Raw genomic sequence first — 18623 nt, 5'->3', positions numbered from 1 at the left:
CACAGCTGGAAGCAAGGATCCACCGGTAGCTGGACATCTCCCTGGTGCTCCCTGTCAGTTCCTGCCAGACCCACCAAGGAGCTCCAGCTCCAGGCATGGGGTCAGCTCACAGTGCCTGCTCTGGGTTGGCTGAGGCATGGGTCTGGGGGGGTCCACGTGGCCTGGGGCCACCTTTCCTACCTCAAACACGCTGGGAGGGAAGCATGGAGCTGCAGGTGTGGCGTGCACTGGGATCGGCTGAGTTGCTAAGGAAACAAATCAACGGTGCAGGGGAGAGAGCGTTTGGTAAAGGAGATAAATCAATAAGAAAACCTATTTTTATCGGCTCCCTAATGATCCTCCAGGAGAAGCCAGACGAAGGAGGAGGAGAAGACTGGAGGGAGACGGGCTTTCATTACTGAGCTTGGAGGGAAGCGAGTGCTACTCTGCGTTTTGGGTGGCTGGAAGGTTGTGTAATTAGACATCTAATGAGAGAGGAAAACAGAGGAGTGACAGAGCATTGTCTGGTGGGCTCCAGCCCTGAGCTGGGAGGATGCTTGTTTGGCAGAAGTGAAGGGTGTGGATAAAATTTCCCCCGGTTCAGCCAGATGTTCCTGCTGTCCCTTGGGGAGGGTTTTCTTACCCTTGGCCTCTCAAAACCTGGCACAGCTGGAGCTACGGGGGCTTGTTTCCACGGTGTTGATGCCTTGCAGCTCTCACCCAGGTCCATATGTGATAACCCAGGCTCGGGTCCACAGAAAACTGGGCCAGCGGGGTTTGGAGAGTCACTTTTGGCAGCGACCTCGTGCTTAGGTTACTGCTTAGGGTAGCGATTGCCCTGTTTCTCTTAGACTTGATATCTGCTGACCCACGTGCCATGCGCTTGCCAGAGTTGGAGTGGGAATGTGGTTCTGTGCTGGGGCTGTGACAGATGTGCACTGTCCTTGTGCCATTGAGCCAGATGTTGGAGCCAGCAAGGAAATACAGGGGTGAGCTGAGCCATTAGAGGTGGTCCTGAGCCCCTCAGCCACTGCTGGGCAGGGCTCCCATGCTGTTGGCTTTGGAGAAGTTGGGTTTTTCCCATCTGGAGGTTTCCCCCGTGGGACTAGCAGCTGCAGGAGGGAGGAGGCAGCAGTAGATGCCCGGTGTGGCGGGGAGGAGCGCGGGATGCTCGGCAGGGTTAGCCGCACTGGGGCGGGCAGACGGACTCGCCGCGCCGTTCCCACAGTTCTCATCTAGGCAAATGTGCCTAGCGCCTGGGGAGCTGGCTGCACTGCCCCACTAACGTGCTGTTTTCTTTTAAGCCTGTGCTAATTGCTCGCAGACTTTCAGGAAAATGAAACAAAAAGACCCCAAATAGGCTGGTGGCTCCGGGCCAAGCACCGCAGTCTGCGTATCAGCTGAAGTGTGCGGCCAGAAGTGGGAAGGAGGGAGAGTATGTGGCTTTTGCAGGAGCCATGCAATGAAATCCTTGCTTGTATTAAGCCTTGGAGGAAAACTTTTGGGATCTGGCCTCCCTCCGAGCACAGGGAGCTGCTTGTGATTTGTGCCTGGCTGGCACCGAGGTCTGAGCCCCACAGCAGTGAGCTCTGCAGCGGTCTCTCTTTTGGTTTGCCTTTAACTTAGCAACCATTAATTTCACTGAGTAGCCTTTTAAATGCCTTGGCTGGATCTTTCCTGGCTCTTCTCTCTACTGGGCTAAATACATCGCAGCTCCTGCAGGCTCTCCTTGGCTGCCCCTCCTGGCCAGCTCTCCGGGGACCTGCTCCGATGCCCGGTCCCGCTCCCACCTTGCCTGCGAGCCACGGCATGCACGGGGATCGCTGCTGCCAGGGTTGCTGCTGCCGGGGTCACTTCCTGGGTTCCAGTTTCCCATGCTCATGGCCAGCACTGGGATGTCTTCTCTTGTCCGTGGGCTCAGGGCCACTGGTTTAAAGCATCTCACTGTAGTCAGTGGCTTTGGCAGCCAAAAGGCAAGGTTGCAAAAGAGACAATCATTCCTTTTCCCAGGGGTGATGGCACGGGCGTTTGGCACCTCCTGGCCTGAGGACTGTGAACCTGAAGCTGCCGGGTCTGGAGAAGCCTGGTGCACAGGGCAAGGGCTCAGCTAGGGCACTGCTCCTTGCGCCAGCTTGGTACGGTGGGAGCGTGCATGATTTCTTTATGGGCAAATCCATCCCAGGTGGGATCACGTCCCCTTTCCACAGACACGAGCCTTGGGAAGGCGGCAGTCCCACTGATGCCAGTGGTGACAGTAATATAGCCGTGGGTTTTTGGCATGGAGAGGGTGGAGAAGGGGCGTGCTGCCTGCTGATGAATCTCACCTCATTTTGTTATTGAGGACAACAGGGCTTTTATTGCAAAGATGTGGTAAAGATGGATGGAAAGTCGGGAAGATGTGGCCATCCTGTCACTTGGAAGTGCTTTGTTTTGGGGGCTTGGTGGTGGGCCAGGCAGGATGAGGGAGCTCCACATCCCCACCTCGCTCTCAGCGGCCCCTGTGAATCAAAAGGCAGGAGGGAGCTGAGTTTCGGGTGCTTTCCTGGGTGTCAGCCTGCCCTTTCCTCTGCCTCCCCTCCCCACTCACTCAGGTCCTTGGATGCCAGCGTCTGCTGCCACTTGTCCTGGCGCAGGGTTGCTCCCGGAGAAGCGTGCATAAGCCCTAGACATGGCTGCAGGATTTAGGATGCTTGTAAGGGTCTAACCAGATCCTATTGATAAGGTGCCGCTACCCCTTGGGGTCTTGCTGAAGTGTGGCTGAGCTGGGGAGTTTCAACCCTGGCTGAACTGGGGAGTTTCAACCCTGCCTGAACTGGAGCTCGGACCCAGGTGTCATCAGTGTCTTGAGTTGCAAATGCTCAGCCTGGTGCTCTGCAGCTCCCAGTGCTGCCTGGGCTCACCCTGCCACCTGTGGGGTGCTTGGCAAGGGACCCTTGGTTCCCAGGGCACATCTACCTTGCGAACGCGGGGCACAGGGTTGGCTGGTCTGGGTTGGGTTCCCAGGAACTGCTAGGGATGCCTTGTGCTCCTCAGGCCATGCAGATGGTCCCTCCCACAGGGATGGTTTAGGACCAGGGTTGCTGATAGCCCCTCCAAGCCCCATCTCCTGCTGCTTTGTGATGGAAGAGAGAAGGCAGGGCCATGGCATGCAGGGACGTGCCAGCCCCAGCCACCAGCACGCCATGCCAGGGAGAGCCTCCATGACGCTGCCAGGGACCATGCCAAGCCCTTTTCCAGATGAAGCCCAACCTGTTCAGAGCCTAGTTGTTCACTCTCATACTTGTGTCTGTCTTCGGGGCTCCCACCACAAGCAGCATCTCTCTCCCAAGAGAGTTCACAGCCCAGTAAAGGCTGTTGATTAAATGTCCCATTGCCTTGGGAAGGAGGTGATGATGCTCAGCAGGTCTCCAATGAGGAAGGTCCTGAGGGCTCTCAGTTTTCATCACCCCTCTTATTTCCAAACAGCACCAAGGTGGGCTTCACCCTACTGCCTGGGAGCAGCGGGAAGTGAACACTGGGCTCTGTGTGTGCATGTTCCTGTGGGGAAAGTGGTGGCGGCAGCTAATGAGCAGGTGAAATGAGGGGTGGGCAGGGGTGGGCTGGCAGGTCAGGGCCGTCATGCACCTCTTCTCTGCTCCTTAACTCCCCTCCACTCCCTTCGAGTACATGATCCTGGCGACCATCATTGCCAACTGCATTGTGCTGGCCCTCGAGCAGCACCTCCCCGAGGATGACAAGACGCCCATGTCACGGAGATTAGTAAGTACACCACGTCCGTCCCTCTCTGCCCTGTGGGTAAGCGGGAGGACCAGCCCAAGGGAGCCACCCCATCCTACCAGCCGATTTTTGCTGGCTTTGTGGTGGTAGGGCAGGAGGTTTCCTCCAGGACCAGCCCCTCCAGCCTTCCTGGGGCTGCTGTTGCATACTCCTCCTCCGTGGAAAGGGTTCAGGAAGGTTTAAGTCCCTTAAAAAGTGGGGTAGGGAAGGGGGACTGGGCACCTTGAATGGGTCATAGCCCCCGCTTTTTGTTTCCAAGGTTGATGCTGGCTGAGAAAGGGCTGGGAAAGCTCCCAAAGGGGAGGATGGGGCTGGGGAAGGTGGGATGGGACGTGAGTAGGGTCAATGTGAAATGGCTGGCGGTGTGTTTGCTCCATCTCCCCCTCTGACTATGTCACCGGTTCCCCTCTGGCAGGAGAAGACAGAGCCCTACTTCATTGGGATTTTCTGCTTTGAGGCTGGGATTAAGATCGTGGCTCTGGGGTTCGTTTTCCACAAGGGCTCCTACCTGCGCAACGGCTGGAACGTCATGGACTTCATCGTGGTCCTCAGCGGGTGAGTCAGGCGGTGTTGGCGGGGTTGGGCAGTCAGGCACGGGGGCTTGTCCTGCTGGGGACATGAGCTCCAGGACACAGGGCAAGGCCGTGGTCTGCTGTTGTCGGTGGTGGTTCTTCATCCCAAAGAGAGAGGGGAGGATGGTTCCCTGTGCTGGAGGCTCCTGTGTTGGCTTTGCTATGGGCAGCTGATAGAGGGACAAATTTCCCCATCGGGCGAGGAGGGTTGGTGCTAAGGGCATCATGTCGAGCTTTCCTCAGCTGGTGGCCTGGCGTCTGTCACCCATCTGGGCATGGGGTGAGGTGGGGATGGGGTGGGAGTACAGTCTGATGAGCAACTGGACATGGTTTGGGAGAGGTCTTGGCCAAAGCTCCCAAGGGGAGGGAGAAAAATCTCTTCTCTTGCCTTCTCAAGCGCTTTCCAGCCTTGGCCTGGTGCCAGGGGTTTGGGAACAAGGTCTGGGTGGGGCTGCGTTCCCAGGTAATGCTCACTCAGCATCCCAGTGCACAGCGGCGATGCTGGGGGTGGTAGTGCACAGAGCTTTGCGGGTGCTGGTTGTGTCACTGGTGGTGTCACCCGCCTGGGACATGGCCCAGATTTGAGTCTTGCTTGTGGTGTGATAGGCTGTGCTGGTGACATAGAAATGAGCAGGGGCATTTGGGCTTGTTTTAGCCAACACTGGCAATCAACTTGAGCAGAAGCCCCCCGGGGTGACCCACCCTGGCCCCTTGCTGTGTTGGAGGGCAGCTGGGTGCCTGCAGCCACCAAGGGGTCCTGGGGAAGGGGTGCCTGGATTGTGGTCGTTGCTTTTTGCATGCCAATGGAAAGGCCACATTCAGAGGAGCTGGTTTGATGCGTACACACAGATGGTATCTGTGGATCTCTGAGCACTTCATGAGCTCTGCTAGGTGCACAGCAGCTGCAGGGCTGGCTGGGAAACTGAGGTAAGGGTGCCAGGCAAGATACCTGGGGTTCTGCCAAGTTGCTTGCTGTCCAGTCCTGTCTCTTGGCTTGCAGCCTTCTCCTGGGTGGTGGCACCATGTGGGACATGACACCTGTTTGGGTATTTGGAGGAGGAAGGTGGATGCTGAGCCTGGTGCTGTCAGGGACGTGGTGATGGGTGCTGCTTGTCTGTGGTGGAGAGGTGCAGGTTGGGACTGTGGTCAGGAGAAGGGCTGAGGAGAATGTGACCAGGAATGTTTTGACTCCCTTGGTCCAACACGGACCTGGACGGCCTCGCTGGAGAGTGGGACCATCTCTGCCCGTGAAGGCAGGGTGTCTCAGTGTGCTGGTGGTGGGGTGATGCTTCTCAGTGGGCAGCAAGCAGGCTGCCCGTGGGTGGTGCAGCTATCGCGCAGGATGCTGCTGGCTCTTCTGCATCTGCAAAGCGACTCTCAGGGGCGGGCTCTGTGGCTAGGCAGGCTCGCTGCTGCAGGGAGAACGGCCAGGCACAGCTCCTGAGGTGGGCAAAGGTGGTCACATCCCTGGTCACATCTCTGGGGACAGCGTGGGACATGTTACCTCTGGTAGCAATAAGAGGGGATGTCTCGGCCTCACTGTGCAGCTGTGGTGCTGGGCCGAGCGCACAGAAAGCGGCTGGGTGGCTGGGAAATGCCCATTGGCCGTCTCCTGGCCTGAGCATCCTTTGGGGCCTGGGCCAAGGGGAAGCACTGGGCTGGGAGGGGAGGTTCGCCGTGGACCTCTCCCTGCCCTCCCCGTGGCTCCTGGCGAGCTGACTGTAACCGAGCCAGTGCTGAGTCAGCGCGCGGCAATTACTCACTTGTGAAAGCCTCGCCAGCTCCTTTCAGTGCCACGCCGCGCTGGGCCCTGTGCCAGGGAATCAATTGTCCATGAAGGGCTGTTAGTGCCGCGCTGGCTGCCCTGCTGGGAGGTGCCCGGGTCCCTCTGACACCTTCGGTTACGGGACGCAGCCCTCTGGGTCTGCTTCACCACCATCACTCCCCTCGTGTCCTGATGTTTGCTCCAGCAGGACGAAAGCCTCTCCAAGAAATGCCCGATTACCCGCCAGGTTTGCCTCAGCAGTGCCGGTGCCCGCTGGCGTGGGCTCACCGGGCTTTCAGGGTGAATTCTGTTGTATGGTGGGCAGAGGAAACAACCCGCAGATTTTCATCCTGGATCAGTTTTGGGGAGGATTGGGTCACCGGGGGATCAGCTGGACCAGGTCATGGGCTCCTCTGTGCTGTTCAGCTCTTGCTTTTGCTGTGCAGTGCTAGCAAAGCATCTGTTTTTCAGCGCCATGGTTGCACCTCTCTTGCAAGAAACTCTTGCCTGTTTGATCTTGCTGAATTATTGGCAAATTTCTTCAGCAAATAATCCTCGGCTGGCAAATGACTTGCAAACAGCTTGTGGGAGAGGGTTTGCACTTGGTGGTTCACTCTGTGTCAGTTGCGTAAGGTGGGTGGTGAAGTCTGCAAGGGGGATGTGTGCAGGCGACTGGCGGGTTCAGGATCATCTTTGTGGACTAAAACTTTACACTTGATTAATATGTGAGTATTAGGACAGAGACTATCGAGCTTGGGAGAATTAATGGTCATTGGGATCTTGTTGCGACTTAGCAAGAGGCAGTGGCTGTGGTAGAGGGGATGTGAGCATCAGAGGTATAAGGTAGCACTCACCTTGGGATGCGCTGACCAGTTTGGGATGCGCTGACCAGTTTGGGATGCGCTGACCAGTTTGGGATGCTGATGCATTCCATGGTGATGGACCAGAGAGGATATCCATGTGAGCAGGACCCACCCCAGGGTCCATCCCTGATGGACCCAGAGGGACCCAGCATCACGCTCGCTGGCCCTTGTCCCTCCAAGGGTGACACAGAGTATTACTCCTCTTTTCTGGACTTTTTTTTTGCCACATATCCGATGGGAGAGGTGCTTACTGCAGGTGGAATCATGGCCTCAGACATCGTGTTGGGGTTTCCATGAGCAGTGGGATATTCTGGATGTGCTCTCCCTGGTGTAAATTAGCCTAATGAGGGGCTACTGCCACGAGTGGCCTCCTGGGACCCTGTGCAGGAATGGATGGCACTGACTTGGGTTCAACTGGTGTTTGCTTCTTGTGTCAATAAATCCAGATTTTTTCATCTCTGTGGAAATCAACGCCCACCTAAAACTCCCTGATGCTAAAGCTTCCACTGGGGAACTAATAGTCACATTTGTAAACCCGCTCTCTTTATAACCTGTGGTTTCCAAATCATCGTTGCTGCCTGAAAAAAACAGACTGTTCTCCCCCAGCTAAAAATATTTTTCTCCGAAAACGTGGATAAAATACCTTCACTCATTCTGAGGCAGAGCTGGGGAGGGGAACCTGTGTTTCCCCAGGGGCTAGGGGATGCTCGCCTTGCCTGTGCATGAACAAGACCTGGCTGGGTGCTGAAGCTGGACCCGTGACCTGCTTGATGCAGCGTGTCCTGGACCAAAAAGGGGAGAACTGCTCAGAAATGGTCAGAAGGGGCAGCAAGACCTTGGTGACCTCTTAATTGGTGGTCCCAAGAGGGAGAGGTTGAAGGACCTTCAGCCATCAGCAACTGGAACATCAGCTCTGTACTCCCCTGGTGGTGTTAGCGTAACGAATAGAGAATGAGAACCCTGCACCAGCCTGCCTTGTCCTACACCGTATTTGAAGGAGCTCACGGAAAAAGAAGGGTTAAACTCCCTCTGAAAATATCCAGGTGGGTGTGTGCTTCACACACTCCAATGCCTGAGCATCATAGCACCGCGCTGGCTTTTTTTTATAGCAGTTGCAGCAGTAATACAATAACACGTTATGTGAGAGGTGAAGGGGTGGGGAAACACTTCTAACAATGGGAAAAAATCAAAATGGAAATCAAAAGGCCCTTGTGAAGTTGTGCTGCTCAGGAGCTGGGGAAGCAGCCACTGTAAGACCAGGATAAATACACTGGGGTCACTAAAAGGAAGAGCTGTCGTCAGGGTTTTTCGAAGGGTTTAATAACAGCTGCTACACCTGGATGCCTTTTGTGAAGCCCTTGGGCACTGTGGTTTTCATTAAGGGATTTTGTGGGGTGGAGCATGGCCAAGGGAAGGCAGGAATGAATGATCACCGGTGGTTCCTGCTGTGCCTTCAAACCTGAAGCCGACTGGACAGGCACCAGCCCGTGCCAGCGGAGGAGAGCCCGGCTCTCCAAGCCCAGATGGCGGGCCCAAAAACCAAAGCTGCTTTCCTCTCTGCTGTGGGGTTGCAACGTGAGCATGGGGACGAGGAGGGCAGGTTGTTGCTTGTGGTGCTGCCTGGATTTTGGGATGACCATCCTGGAAAGTGCCAGGTGCCCTTTTTGCAATTCCCCTGAGCTCCCCCATGGCAGAGGTGATGATGCTTTGCCCTCTGGTATTTAGTGCACCTCGCATAACCTGAATTCTGAGTGTCTCAGCTGGTCTTTTTGGTCTTGGAGGTTCAGAGATGAAGGGGAGTGGTCCTTGAACGAGTGCTGGCAGAAGCTCTGTGCAGGAATATTCGTATGCTGCATCCCCTCATGGTTTGGGGTACCACCCCCCAGCAACGTGCCTGGCACCCCATGCGTGTGCGAGAGCACTCACACATGCACACCCAGGCTGGGAACAGGCTCTTCCCTCCACACTGACACCTGCATTTTCCTAACCGGGGGAGGACAGCACACCTCCAGGCAAGGAAGTATGGGGGAGTGGATACGACGCTTGGAGAACAAGCATTAAATCGGAGCACAAGTGCAGCATCCCAACAGGATTATTCTGCTGGGGCCTGTACCATTGTACATTGGAGGGTTGTCCTATAGGATAAACCAGTAAAGAGACAACCCTGAGTCCAAAAGCGGAGCAATGCTTTGATTGCACCAGACGACTTTTTTTCCTCTTCCCTTCTTTTCCTTTCATGAATAGTGCTGGTCTCCAACCTGATGTCTGCCCCATCTCCCGCCCCCTTCCCAGCTCTTTCCTTCCAGGACAATTAGTAAAGTGTTTGGTCTTTCGTTTGGATGAATAATTAATTCCCTAGCTTTGTGAATGATTCATGTGCCATATGCCATGGCGATGGGACGTGCCTGACATCGGCACCTTGTACAAAGGGCAGCACCGTTTCCCCAGCGAGGGGACGGGGTGGGTGATGAGACAAAAGGCTTTGCGCTGCTGGGGACGGGTGGTGGGGGGACGTGGGGTGACCCCTGGGCAGGCAGACCCATGTCTCGGGCTCTGGGGGAGACAGGCATCCTGCCTTCCCCCCGTGCAGGATCCAGCATGCGTGCTGCTCACGCGCTTCGCCCCGTCCTTCCTGGCTCCTCTGTGGAGTGAGTCAGTCCCTCCCACGTGGCTGCTGGTCCCCGGGGGCATCGCCTCCCCTCCCAGGCACCCTTCTCTGCCCCGTGTGATCCCCAGTGGCTCCTTCCACAGCCCTGACACCCCTGCTCTGCATCGCTGGGTGCAGAGCTCCCGGGCTGGGGTGAAGCCCTCGTCCTCCCAGGGGTTAAAGCCTTAGGCCAAGCTGCAAAGTCCCTGTGCACCATTTCTTTGCACTGCCATGGACCTCGCTCCAGGAGAGGAGTTGTGAGGTAAAAGGCTGGCTCGAGGGAAGGGGAAAGGGATTCTTTTCCACCACATCCTCATGTGGGGAGGTGGTACCACCCAGGCTTGGGCGAATATTCCTGGGGTCTCAGACCTCTCCTTTGGTGTGAGTTCAGCCAACTCCTGCCATGCCTCGTGGTTGCATGTGCTGTATTTGTCTTTGCAGGGCCGGCTCTCCAGCCTCCTGGCAATGACTTTAAGTTTCCACCAGGTTTGTGCAAACACAGTTTCACCAGCATCTCCTCCCACTGCCAAATCCTGCATCCACCGAGAGCCATTGCAGGGGCCAGAGGGAGGTGCAGGGTGGGCTTGTAGAGGGGATGCTCCATTGTGTGCCAAATCCTTGGAGCTTCTCCAGGAAGAGGTGGCCTTGAGGGATCATTTCATCTCCCAGATCGAAGGCTGGTGAAGGCAGATTTTGTGTTCACCCTCATCACACCTTGCAGGGAGATGCTGGTGCCCAGTTCAGGGCTTTCAAAGCTGCCAGGAAAGATGGTATCAGCAGCTGTGCAGCAGTGCAATCCACTTGTGTCATGGCCCCAAAACCTAGAAAGAGCAAGTGAAGATGATGGAGGCTTTGAGGTTGCCCTGAACTGTGCCGAGGGCAGGACTTGGGCCTGGTGTCCCTATCTCCTGGCATCCCCAAAGCAGGAGCACTGCGCTCTGCTGGGGCATCCTCAGGGTGGACAACCCGATCCCACTGACCCTGCCTTGAGCAGGGTTTGGACTCAAGAGCCTAGAGTCCATCCTGCTACTCATGATGCTGTCTGCAGAGAGGGGAGGGATTGATTTACCAGCAGAAAAGGACAAGAATGGGGTAAATTCATCAGGTAACTTACTTTTCATGAGCTGTTTGACCAGTGCATTAATTATGAAGTAGTCTCCCTCGTAGAGTCGGGTGGCAGTGCAGGCCTTGAGGGGCCTTTCCACTTAATTATAAATATTAATTTGCGCGTTAGCCAGCACCCTCCCTGCCCCAGATTTTGAGCTGAGATTAGTCTGTCTCAGCCGATCCCTCCCTCCACCCAGCACACCCTGGAGCTGCCCTTTGCTGGGACAGCTTGTCTGCATGTGCCTCTGCAGCGGTCCCTGATGGAAATGGTTGAGGGATGCTCAATTTGGGGTGGGGGGGTGAATCTGAGGGTCAATCTGATCATTTGAGGGTTCAGCCTTTGCTTTGGGTCCCCGGTGCAAAGCCCTTTTCAGTGTGCCCCGAGCCGTGTGTGCCGTCCCCAGGGGCTGAGGCTTCAAGGCTGCTGGTGCTGCTCCTAATGGGATGATGGGGATGGGAGCAGGTGCGATGCGCAGCCCCTGGCACGGGCAGCGGAGGCACGGTGGGTGCTGTAGTGTGTGATAGCACCCAAATTTGGTGCTGGCTCTGTGCTAGTAAAAGGGCTTTGTGTGGGCAGGGTCATCAAGCATCGCTCATGGTTTATTCTGCTGAGTCCCAAAGAGTAGAGAGTAATTTTAAAAGTGATTCTTCCCCCCCGGGAAAAGAAATCCATAGGTGCGGGTCTTCAGCTGGAGGCGAGGGCGTGCGCTTTGCTCAGCTGCTGCGAGCTGGAGCGGTGCCGGAGGGCTGAGCATCGCTCTGCCAGCAGCCAGCCCCAAAGCCTGCAGGTGCAGCGGGCCCAGCGGGAGCTCGCCCTTCGCTCCGCTGCCTGTAAATAAATAAAATGAAACTATTATCCTGATTGCAAACACAAAGCCTTGGATTCCCCCCCCCCCCCCCCCCCCCCCCGAAAACATGTTTTTGTCTGCTGGTGATTGCTCACTATTCAATTATACTTTGGGGATTAACATATATTTCCCATCCTGCCTCCTCTCTTATTTGCATTCTTCCAATAGCTCCTTTCTGCTCTTTTCTCCACCTGAAGTCTCTTCCCCCTTTCCTCTGAAGAAGTAAAACTAACCCCTTTGCCTGGGTGACCTATAAAAACGCCTTCACTTTTTTTTTTTCCTTCTTCTTTTTTTTTCCAGTACATATGATGAAAAGCATGAGATCATTGGGATTTTTATAGCCCAATCTGGCAGCTTTTTCAAATAACTTGGATGGTGAGATGTAATTTTAGTTTGGGTCCTTGCCTAAAAATAAAGAATAATTATTAGCACATCAGACGTGGATATTGTAAGTATTCGAAAAGGGTTTAAATTGTTCTACAGATACTGGAGCTGCTGCCCTGTGTCAGCACGAAGGTCCGTCACAGCCCGAGTCCCATCTCTGGGCCGTGCATCCCTAGGAGCTATAAGAAACCTTAACATGTGTCAATAAATAAGTCAGAAATGGGTTGTGATACGGGTAGCTTTCTGAAAAGAAAAGAAAAAAAAAAAAAAAGGCATGCATAGAGGGCTAATAAGCAATTAACAGGTGAGATGAAGTCTAAAGCAGGAGGGTGTGTTTTGAGCGTTGTATTTGTTATTAGCGGTAATGTGGTGGTGGTGTCTGTGCGTATTAGCGAAGCCTGGCTATCGGGGAGAGGTGATGTCTGTTACTTAGAGCCACTGAAGGGCTTGGGAAAAGCAGACAGAAGCCAGACTCGCATGCCTGGAAACTTGCTTAGCTTTTTTCCAGCTACCTCAATTGGTGTAAAAAAGGCCCAGGGATGCTCAGACCCTGCTCAGAGGCTCTGGGGTGCCTTGGTGCTCTGGGATGGGTGGGTTTGCTGGGAGCAGCTCCAGCAGCGTGTGCTCCCAGTGCATCCGCCCTCGCCGGGAGCTGCGGCTGTGCCTGCAAAAGGATGCGCAGGCACCTATTTTGTAGCAGTGGGTCATCTTTCTGTCGTCAGTCGGGAGACACACCTGCAGTGCAACCGCCTTGCTCTGGTGATCTGTCCAAACCCCCTTCCAAAAGAGCTCGTGATGTCCCCTGTCCCCCAGCGAGGACAAGGAGCATGTCACCTTGCCACAGAGGAGTCCCATTCTTAGCAGCTAATTTAGAGCGCTGGGAAGTAGTGCCCTGAAATCGCCTGAACCTTGCCTGAAGGCTCAGTGCGACGGCTCCCGAGCCCTTCAAACAAATCTGGGTTAGCAGAGGATTTTGCAGCCAGGGCACTCTGCTCCTCTCCGCCGCGCCGGACCTGACGGTCCTGCCCCCAGGAGAGGAGATGTGCGGTGGGGCTGGGACCAGTGACGGCTCCACCTCCATCACTCTACCCAGCTGTGTAGGACCATGGTGCTGCTCTGTGGTGGTAGGAGAGAGCTGTCGATCCCTGCTCTGCTGCTAGGAGCCTACCAGCTGGGCTTTTCATGGTGCTGGGCTTGCATTGGCAAGCCCTTGGGAGAAGGGCTGGAGCCCACATCCAGCCCAGGAGCATCCCTGGCCTCCTGGAGATGCTCGGCCCCCGGCTGGAGTCAGTGCAGGGGCTGCAAATGCCTTTCCCCCATCCCTTTGGGAGGCTGGTTGGACACCAGGCATTGGGACGTGAGGAGCAAAAGCTGAAGGAGGGTCTTGGGGTCTCCAGCATGGCGCTGGATGCAGTGTGTCCTCTACATCCATGTTTTGGGCAGTGCTGGGTTACCCTGCTCTCGCTGGCAGGTTGCATGAAAGAGATGAAAGTGCTCATGCTCTTCTCTCTCCCACATGCTGCTGAGTGGCCATGCTTTATCATACTTATTGATTTTGATCTTACAACGAATTTAACAATGCGGTTCTCCCCAGTCTCTGGGTGCTCCTGACTTAATTAACTCCCTTTTCTGCTTTCCCGTCAGCCCTATGGGTAGCGGGGGCTGGTTGCGGGCTGGGGCACAAAGGAAAGCGAAAGTGCCATCAAGGGTAAAAGGTCCCTGTATATATTGGGGATAAGCAGCCTGATACACGGGGAGTTGAGGGCGGTGCTGGGGCGATGCATCCCAGCTGGTGCTAGGACTGAGTTTTGCAGCCAACCCCTTGTGCCAGGGGAAGGGAGGAAGAGGAGGCTAGGAAAAGGAGTTGAAACAACCGGGTTTGCTGATATGAGAGTGTTTCTGCTGCCGGGGTATCCTAGGAAACCCAACTGCCTTTCTGGAGGGTCAGGTTGGTACCTGCCATACCTCGGGGAGAGGGGAAGAGAAAGAGTGCTAATTGCTCAGCGCGCCAGAGAGCTGCTCTGGCCTGTAATTAGATGAATTAGTGGAACAATGACCTAATTTCCCTTGGTTTTTGGATTGCTGCAAACAGCCCCGACGTTGCTGCCTCCTTCTGTCCCATTCTCCTCCCCATCCCCTCCTCTTCCATCCTCTGCTCCTTTACTGCAGCCCTCCCTCCTCCTCCTGATCCAGCGTCCCAGGGACCGAGTGCGGATGGGACAGGAGGCCATGAGCTCTGGCTCCCTGCTGTCTGTGCTCCCACGGCTCTGCCGGCATCCCTGAGCTGCAGCATCCCCATCCCCCCAGCAGGTACAAGGGCTCCGAGTATTTCCACTGCTGGACTCGGTGTGCACTGGCTCCCTTCTACCCCAATCTGTTTTCCAGAGATGAGCTTGAAAAAAATCTTTGTGTTTTAAAAGAAAACCTCTGGAGTCCTTCCTGTGCCTGCCGGTTGCCTTCCAAGGTTGTCAAACTTTCATTACTATAGATTTTTGAATGCGTGTGAGGTTCTTAGCTCCTTCTCGGCAATCCCAGAGGTGGGACTCTAAGGAAGCTCCATGTGTGGAAAAAGCCAGAGCAGCTGATGGCTGGAGGTGCTGCCAGGGGAGCATGGGTGACCATCAGGGGAGTGACCCCCATCTCTGGGCTACCATCTCTGGTCCATGTACCACCTGCCTGGAAGGGAGTTTAAACCCATGCAGCTGTGATGAGCACTGCATCTGCAGTGTTGACTGTATGGCATGGGTGATGACCAGCACCGTGGTGTGGGGCTGTCCCCAGCCATCCTGACACACAGCGGGCATCGATGGGGTGCTGCCAGGGCTGGGTGGTCCCGGGGCGGCTTTGGCTAGCCAGAGTGGCCCATGAGCTTTGGTGCCAGCATCAAACGGGGTTTGCTGGCATGTGGGCTTTGGGAGGTGTTGAATCTCTGTATCTGCCCAGGGACATGGTGCTCCTCACGGCTCCCCCCAGCCTGGCATGAGAACATGGCTCTTGGCACCGGGGTGGCCGAGGGCTCTGCCCGGGGTAACTCTGCTCTCTCCCTGTCTGCCTGCAGCATCCTTGCCACCGCTGGGACACACTTCAACACCCACGTGGACCTGCGGACGCTGCGGGCTGTGCGCGTGCTCAGACCTCTGAAGCTTGTCTCAGGCATTCCTAGTAAGTTGGATGCTCCTGGTCTTCCTCCCAGGGTGTGTGCATCCATCCCCGATGTTCTTCAGAGTGAGAGGGGTGCTTATGTCTCCTCAGATGTAGGGTGCAATCAGGGAAGAGGGGGACAGACATCCCCGTGGAGTGGGAATCATATGTGCCATCTTCCCAGCCGCCCCTTGGGTAACCCGCAGGGGAGGGGACGCGAGGATGGCAGTGTTTGGTGTCCCCGGGTGGCATTTCCCCCCACCCAGCCTGCTCTGTGCGGGCACAAGGCTGGGCTTGGTGGCTTGCTGGGGCCTGCCAGCAGCTTGGGTTCCCTGGCCAGAAGGCAGTGGGTGGATCCTTTCAGGACTGAGGTTTATTCAAGGGAGATTTTGGGTTTTTTGCAAGATTTCATCTGCTGGCATGGGGATAAATAAACTAGGCTGCTGCCAGCACCGGTCCTCCCGTCCCTCCTGCCCTGGGCACCGGCTGGGCAGTGTGCTGGATCTGTGCCTTGGGGGCAGTGAGGGGGACAGAGCTGCACGAGCCATGTCCCACCAAGTCCAGGTGGGACAAGGACAGGCAGGACACCAGAGGGGGGGCCAGATCCATAAACTAGCTCTCCTGGATTCTTGCTCTGCATCCTGGCTCTCCCTGCTCCCCCTGGGATGGTGCTTTCATCTGTGGTCTTCAGCTTCCCAAAGAGATCCTCCAGGCTGTGCTGGTGTCTTGCATCTGTCTGATGCCTGTCAGTTGTCCCTGCTCACTGTTCTTCTCTTGCTAGAGGTGGGATGGATGTGCCCCAGGCAGGGGGTTTGCGTCACTGTGCTGAGCTGTGCTCTTTCTTTCCCCTCCCAGGCCTGCAGATTGTGCTGAAATCCATCATGAAGGCCATGGTGCCTCTCCTCCAGATCGGCTTGCTGCTCTTTTTCGCTATCCTCATGTTTGCCATCATTGGCCTGGAGTTTTACAGTGGGAAGCTACACCGAGCCTGCTACACAAACAATTCAGGTGGGGAGAAGGGCTCTGCACCAGCACCACATCCCACGGGTGGAAAACAGCTGGGGCAAGCGCACGTTGCTATTGTGGGAAGCCTAGGGCTGAGAAGATCCTGTATTTTGCTTTGTGCATGCTAGGCATCACCCAGTTGTGTTCAGGATGTCCCAGTTTCTTACGGGAGCAGTTTGTGTGCAGCCAGGGCTAGTCCCAGCAGGGTCCCCTGCTCCCCAAGCTTGTCTGCTTTCAGGCTTTTCCCCTTGCCTGTCCCCTGCCTCTCTCTTACCTCTGCCTCCTTTGGCTCTCTGCTGTGTGCTCGCAGGTGAACTAGAGGAACTGGACCCCCCCCATCCATGTGGGGTGCAGGGTTGCCCCCCAGGCTATGAGTGCCGGGAGTGGATCGGTCCCAACGACGGGATCACGCAGTTCGACAACATCCTCTTTGCTGTGTTGACTGTCTTCCAGTGCATCACTATGGAAGGGTGGACCACAGTCCTGTACAATGTGAGTAGCGCTGCTCTGGGGTCTCTTTGGGTAGCTGGAGATGGGGATGGGGAGCCAGAGACAGTAGTTCTGTGTCCTGGAAATCTGTGAGATGCTGAGTTTCCTTTGTGATGGAGGTGGGGTCAGCCCATCCCATTTGGGCAGGAGATGGGGAACAGAGAGGCGTGTGTTATGTGTCTCTGGGTAAAGGGAGTTCTAAGGGCTTTGGCCCTCATCTCTGGGCTGGTTGTGCAACCTGTTGTAGAGAGCAAAACCTTATGGGCATGGGCTGCAGCAAGCCTCCTGCTGGAGGGCTGTTCCTGGGGAGTGGGGAGGCATCCTTTCTTCCCTCCTCCTCCTCCTGTGCTCCCTGGGACAGCTCTGTAAGAGTGGACGTAGTTTCTGGGCACTGCGCATCCACTCTCCCTGCGGACCAGGCAGTGGATGTGCCTGCATCCCTGTGGCGGCCTTGGGAAGCCCTGGAGCTGCGCTCCGACCCCCTCCCTGGGGCAGGGGCAGCGACAGGGAGCTGAGACCTTTGGTATTCGTGCTGCAAACATCTGTCGGTGCTGATGAAGCTGGGCTGGGTTCCTGTGGTTTGCAGCTGCTTGAAGTTGCCGATGCCTGAGCCCTTGGGGTATGCAGGGAGCGACTTGGGGGCAAAGCTGGAAGCAGGAAAAAAAGCTACAGGCAATCACAAAGGCGATATCGTCGTGGCTGATTGGTCGTATACGTATGTTTTAGTTTATGGGCTAGAAGCAACCGTGCCAGTTCTGTTCCCAGCCTAATTTCAGCATCAATTTCGGCATCATTGGACTGGGAATGTTTTTATACCCTGGTTCCCATAACGCCTGGAGATTTCCAGAGTGGCATTGCTCTGCGGGAGGCAAATTGAATGGCTTGTGATGGGGAAACATGCTTCAGTAGTTACTTCGTTGTGAGCAGAAAGGCTGGTTTTTAACCCCAGGCGAAGGTACTGTGCTGGCAGTGTTGGAGTCCCTCTTCATCTCAGTCTATCCCAGGGTCCTTCTGGGGGTGCAGGATGGTGTCTGTAGGCAGATGGACTGTGAAACCCAGACTGGGGTAGAAAGGAGAGAGTTCATGGCAAGGGGTCAACCTTGTCACGAGGACTTGGTTTTCCTCTTCCTAAAGGAGATGGCGGTGTCTGGATCTTGCTGCTTTGGTGGGGGATTAGGCAGGATTGAGACACCTGGGAGTTCAGACCAAAAAAAGACCATTTCTGGGCTGCTTCTGGCATATCAATTTGATTAGAAACTTGACTACAGCGCCTATTGCTCAGGCATAATTGAGTATAGCAGGAAAAGTGAATTTTCCTGCCTGGCGGTGTGGTTCCCCTGCCTTTAGTGAAGCTAGGCAGCTGCTGCCTGCTCACACTGCTGCGCCGCAGCCCATGCGTGCCCAGCGCTGCCCGTGCCTGGCACCAGCGACCTGCCCTGCACCTTGTTTCTTGCATTAATGACTGGCTCTCTGCAAAAGCCAGGGGCTGCTTCCATCGGCGCTCGTCATGTCGCCTCCTCCCCGTCCTTCAGCGCCCGCAGCAATTAGCAGCAGTGCTCCCCATGCCAGAGCCCCAGTTGTGATGTGTGAGGAGCCAGTGAACTACACGGATGGGCAATTTATGGTCTGGTCGACCTCGTGGGTTTGTACCGGCAGTTCCTGAGAAAGTCTGGTCTGCTGCCATTTAGGGTGTCCTTACTGGGAAGGCTGGAGCTGATTCATTTGATATCTGGGATTTGCTGATCCACTATCTGGATCTTACTGGGGGTAAGTGTGGGAGATGCTGCTGGGAACACTGATAACCATGCTCTACAGGACCTGCCCCGCAGGATCCCCTGTTTACCACCATAGCTGCTAAATTGGGGGCTCTCTGTGTCACTTGGGGAGCCACAGCCCCAGCATCCGAATGCTCTTCCCAGCACTAGTCGCAATGCCAGGCGGACGTGCTCTGCCGTGGTGTCCCCAATGGCCGGGACCGTAAGGTGCCTCCCTTTCCTGCTCCCCTGCAAAGAATCAGCTATTACTTACCTATAATGGAAAGATTAG

At 55.7% G+C, this 18623-nt stretch overlaps 1 protein-coding gene across 1 annotated transcript in view; it reads left to right on the top strand.

Moving 5' to 3' along the window:
- Positions 1-18623, top strand: part of CACNA1E (calcium voltage-gated channel subunit alpha1 E) — a gene marked incomplete at its 3' end in the record, with an annotated part of 95580 nt that overhangs the window by 5307 nt on the left and 71650 nt on the right. The window contains exons 2-6 of the mRNA XM_082312089.1: positions 3633-3738; positions 4172-4311; positions 15001-15104; positions 15939-16091; positions 16399-16580. Coding sequence (XP_082168215.1) covers positions 3633-3738; positions 4172-4311; positions 15001-15104; positions 15939-16091; positions 16399-16580 — 685 coding nt within the window. The remainder of the gene's footprint in view (positions 1-3632; positions 3739-4171; positions 4312-15000; positions 15105-15938; positions 16092-16398; positions 16581-18623) is intronic.

This window comes from Platalea leucorodia (genome assembly GCF_965183815.1).
Source record: "Platalea leucorodia genome assembly, chromosome: 5".
NCBI classification, from domain to species: domain Eukaryota; kingdom Metazoa; phylum Chordata; class Aves; order Pelecaniformes; family Threskiornithidae; genus Platalea; species Platalea leucorodia.
This window is presented reverse-complemented; position numbering and strand designations above follow the sequence as displayed.